The sequence below is a fragment of the Sinocyclocheilus anshuiensis genome, unplaced genomic scaffold, assembly GCF_001515605.1.
Source record: "Sinocyclocheilus anshuiensis isolate Anshui unplaced genomic scaffold, SAMN03320099.WGS_v1.1 scaffold2267, whole genome shotgun sequence".
Lineage (NCBI taxonomy): Eukaryota > Metazoa > Chordata > Actinopteri > Cypriniformes > Cyprinidae > Sinocyclocheilus > Sinocyclocheilus anshuiensis.
Genome location: NW_015541483.1, coordinates 112,326 through 117,519, shown reverse-complemented (window position 1 = coordinate 117,519; position 5,194 = coordinate 112,326). Strand labels below are relative to the sequence as shown.

Here is a 5,194-nt window from a genome sequence, read left to right as displayed (position 1 = left end):
CTCACACACATTCACACTCGCTCACGCACATTCACACTCGCTCACGCACATTCACACTCGCTCTCACACACATTCACACTCACTCACGCACTTTCACACTTGCTCACGCACATTCACACTCGCTCTCACACACATTCACACTCGCTCTCACACACATTCACACTCGCTCACGCACATTCACACTCGCTCACGCACATTCACACTCGCTCTCATACACATTTACACTCATTCACGCACATTCACACTCACTCACGCACATTCACACTCGCTCCCGCACACTCACTCACACACATTCACACTCGCTCTCATACACATTTACACTCATTCACACATATTCACACTCCCTCACTCACTCACACTTGCTCTCATACACATTTACACTCATTCACACACATTCACACTCACTCACACACATGGCTGTGGGAGGCTCGTACCTGTACAGGGGCGGAGGGGCTGGAGCAGCGCGAGTTGTCGTTGCTAGACTCCGCTTTCTTCCCCACCCTAGTGTTCTGTGAGCTCACACTCTCTAACGAGGTGCAGCTACACACACACACATACACACAGAGATGGACGCAAACACAAATGAGATGAGAGATGACACAAGCAATATGATACAAACGCCGCAACACCAGCTGCTCTGATCAAAACACACACAAACCTCAGACAGATGAGATGACACACACACACACACACACACACAAACAGACAGATGTGAGCAGACGGGGTTAATGACACACTGAACACTGCAGACACACATCAATATGTGACGCCTCATATTTCACACACAAAGCAGCACAAATATGTACCACATCATGTTTTCTTTACAGCAAATGAAGGATGTTTCATCATGTTTCACAGTAGGCTTGTTTACATACTCTTTTCATCAATCCAAATGAATTTAATCCGATTTAAGATTCAGAAAGCTCCGTTTACATGAACCCTAACCATTGTGCACTACATGTATTCTGAACAAAACTTCATATGTACAGTGCTGCATTCAGAACCAGATAAAACCACTACGAAAATGTCAACAAGAGTATGAATGCTGTTTTTGCCTTGATGACAAAGCTCTAAAAACAAAGCTGAAATAAATGTCAGAAGAGCTTTTTAGCAAATATTTAGTAATTATTCAGTCTCCTCCACTGAGCAGTTCTTAAAATGTAAGACATAAATAAACCAAAGCATGTTTACACTATTGTGACATTATTTTCATGTCAATAAAACACAATTAACCCCGTTTAAATCTTAACAATGATGAAATAACGAAAACATTTTCGTTACCTTACCCTAACCTTAAAAATAGCATAATAGGGGCACTTTAAGCTATTTGCTGAGTCAACGTTTATTATTTTAATTTAGTTTTACTTGATGCACTAAAGTAACTAAAACTGAAAAATGAATAAAAACTATACAGATATATAAAAAAAAAATGCAAAATTACTAAAACTTTAAAATAAAAATGATAACAGAAAATATCAAAATAAAAACTATAATAGTATCTCAATGATACTAAAATAATATAGCTGTCTTACTGAAATCATTATAAATTCAAAACAGCACCACTAATAATAACTTTACAACGTAAATAATATTATGCTTTTTTACACATTAAAGTACTGACAATTTGAGGGAAGAATGTGTTTATTCTCATGATAATCAGTCACACTGAAAAACTTTGGTAACACTTCACAATAAGATCTCATTAGTTAACATCAGTTAATGCATTAACAATGAGGAACTCATTTTATATTAATCTTTGTTAATATTAAAATACAACTGTTTAGTTTCTTAGCATTAAATAATATACAAGTATAAATTTTGTTATTAATAATGCATTAGTAAACGTTGAAATTAACATGAACTAAGACTAATAATTGCTTAGAAGTATTTTTCATGTTAACTAAAGTAGGTAACTAATGTTAACAAATGAAAGCTTATTGTAAATTGCTCCCAAAACATCTTTACGGGCCTCAAATGAGCTTGATTTATTTCGTTCTGCTTTGTTCTGTGGTGAAATATGAGCCTGGAGATGATCTGTTCAGGGTTAAACTCACGGAGCAGTTCATCTGCGTTCAGGCCGTCAGTAAGACGGTGTTACAGACAGTGTGTTGTGTCGTCTGTGTTCACTGTACGTCCCACACAACACACTGCATGTCAATCCAACACACAGAGTCTGGTTTAGTGTCAAATCAGACGTCATGCTCCATGCACACGAGAGTTAACCGGTTAAACCACACCACCACTACCACAGACACGGTTCATCGATCACAGACACGTACCCTTCGTAGTCGTGACTGGGCTCCTGCCGTCTGATGATCAGGTAGGTGACCACAGCGATGATGATGATGCCGATCACGGCTCCGATCACGCCGCCCACGATCACCGCCGCGCTGGTCTGAGGAAGAGCCTCTGAACACAGAGAAACACGCTCGCTGTGAGTACAGCGGCACCAAAACAAAACTAAATCCTGATACGGCTTTGAGATTTTTACGTCACAAAAGCTGTGATTTAATCATGCAAATATATACACCGTGTTCATTTACACGTGAGCAGCTCATGATCTGGTGTTTTCAGCATCTCAAAGCGATTCGATACACAGCACATGAATGAGTCTGAGATGCTTTAACATGCATGAGAAGGAAACATCTCCAGACATCTTCACAAGCTCGAAAGGAGAAGTGCTTATCAACTAAAGAGAAGCTTTAAGGATCCCTGCAGTTTTCCGTCGAAAAATAGAACATTTGAAGTTAATTTGAAAAGAAATGAAGACAACTATAAATATTAGTACTGTTACTATAAAATTGTTATGTAAAATTATATAATTTTTCTTAAATTTGCAACTTTTCTCTGTAAAGCTGTTTTGACTTTTGACATTTAATTTTATTTTTTAAATTACATTTTTTGACTTTTGACAATTTAATTTTTTTAATTTAATTTTTTGACTTAATTACATTTTTTGACTTTTGACTTAATTTTATTTTTTACATTTAATTTTTTGACTTTTGACAATTGTATTTTTTTAATTACATTTTTTGACTTGACTTAATTTTATTTTTTAAATTAAATTTTTTACAGCACTATAAAAAAAAAAAAATATATCACTAGTTATGTTTCTATTCTAGTTTTTGAGTAATCTTTAATAGTTTTATTTAGTAACAATAATAATACTTTTTTTAATAGTCATATTAATACATATCTTATTTTCCAGAAAATAAGTCGCACCAGAGTACAAGTCACAATTGCATCGTTAAAAGAAAAAAACACAGTCGCATGACGCATGTTATTATTAAATTCAGAAATATCTGTAAATGAAATGTTTACAAACATTATATAAACAGCACTACAGAGGCCAAACTTAACCAATTTGTTTAAAGCGAAACCACCGTTGCAGAATCCAAATGTTTCTACATTCATGATGTAGCCTAACATATGGCTATTTAACTATTATTTATTTTATAACCAAGTCATTGTAGTTCACTCGAGTCCAAATAACCACGTGCCTCATGTTATCGAAGTCATAATCACACAATTTTGGCAAAATTGTGCAACCCTACAAACAAGCAGAGAAAACCTGGAATTTTTTAAATCACAATTTTTATCAGAAATTCGGGGGGGTTTTTTCACTCTACGTCCGCTCACCTTTCATGACCACCCTGACTTTAATGAAGGACATCTGTCCGGAGATGTCTGGAGGATTCTTCACGTCGCAGCTGAACGTCCCGTTGTCCTTGAACTGCATCTGGAGCACACGGATCGACACATCCTTCTTGTTCATGTCTCCGGCCCATTCCACACGAGACTTAAACTGCGGCAGCGAGCCCGGAAACGGCTTCCCACCGGAGTAATAGAAGAACTGCAGAAGAGAGCATACGTGTTGATCACATGCTGACGGTATAACACATGACCATCAGTGCAGTTCAGATGAAGCACTCTTACTGAAGTGAATGCTCCTGTTTCTCCCTCCGGAAGGAAAGACCACGTCACTGACGCAGAACTACTGATCACCTCTCTAGACTTGAAACTGCAGGACAGAGTGGCTGTGGTCCCGTTCTCAGCAAACAGCTCGGCTGGAGTGTACACGTCTATCGCCGACACGCCTGAAACACAGGTAGTTACACGCCAGTCAAACACACAGATACAGAATCAAAGAACAGACAAAAATAAACATGATCTCCATCAATGGACAAAACACTGCGGTGCTTTAATTCTGGTTATATAGGATGGTACTGAATGATACCAGAGTAAAACAGCATGGTTTCTTCAATCAATACCATAGTATTACCATGGTACTCCTACTATAGTTAGTTTTTTCACACATAATACACACATAAAGGCCACTATGTAAAACAGAGAATGTAGTAGATGTTGTTTAAGGATTTACACCATCTGCTCATTAAAATACAATAAATGTAATAATTAATTCAGATGCTTATTTGAGTCTTTATTGTTCGTCTCTCATGTTTGCTAAAGGCTGATCATTCAGGGTTGATTAAATTTATTATTAAGCATTAACAATAACAGGAGTACATGATTAAATATATAAAACAAAATATAAACCCTTTGTATACGTTGTTAATTGATCAGAAGTTGTTTTCGTGTGTAAATATAATATAAAGTAATAAGGAGGGAGGCTAATGTGCTAACAGAACAATACGAGCTAAACTTCCTGACCTGAGAAACACATTAAACACTCGCACACTGTATTTATTTACATCACCTGCTTCAGAACATGACATTAATACAACACAAGAGCTGTTCTTTATAGTTTCAGCTCATGTGCTATTATTATGAAACCAGCAGATAAATTATAAGGTGAACTGAAGCTAGCAGGTTAGCACGCAGCTCCGCTAACGCTCACAGATGAGATCAAAACGCCACATAGAAAGACACATAAAACTTACCAGCGAAAACAAACACCGCAGAGACACACAATAATACATGATTGCGTGTGAAAATCGGAAGCCTTATTTCCATCCTTTAGATTTCATGAAATATCGTGCGAGTTCCGGAGCCTCAGCGTTTATTTACAGCGTCAGACTGACGGAGTCTCGCGCTGATCTCAGATCAGACTCACTGACGATGGCTCTAATGTACCGCTCAAACTCTACTGATCTCAGATCAGACTCACTGACGATGGCTCCAATGTACCGCTCAAACTCTACTGATCTCAGATCAGACTCACTGACGATGGCTC

The 5,194-nt window shown here is 37.5% G+C and overlaps 1 protein-coding gene across 1 annotated transcript in view; it reads right to left on the bottom strand.

Annotated features, from left to right (window-relative positions):
• The window catches only part of LOC107690837 (myelin protein zero-like protein 1), a 24,806-nt gene extending 19,725 nt beyond the window's left edge, over positions 1 to 5,081 (bottom strand). Inside the window, exons 1-5 of the mRNA XM_016489258.1 lie at positions 4,902 to 5,081; positions 3,937 to 4,097; positions 3,640 to 3,853; positions 2,280 to 2,409; positions 435 to 540 (exon numbers count right to left, since the gene is read on the bottom strand). Of these exons, the coding sequence (XP_016344744.1) occupies positions 435 to 540; positions 2,280 to 2,409; positions 3,640 to 3,853; positions 3,937 to 4,097; positions 4,902 to 4,974 (684 nt within the window). The 5' untranslated portion in view covers positions 4,975 to 5,081. The remainder of the gene's footprint in view (positions 1 to 434; positions 541 to 2,279; positions 2,410 to 3,639; positions 3,854 to 3,936; positions 4,098 to 4,901) is intronic.
• Between the last annotated feature and the right edge of the window lie 113 nt (positions 5,082 to 5,194).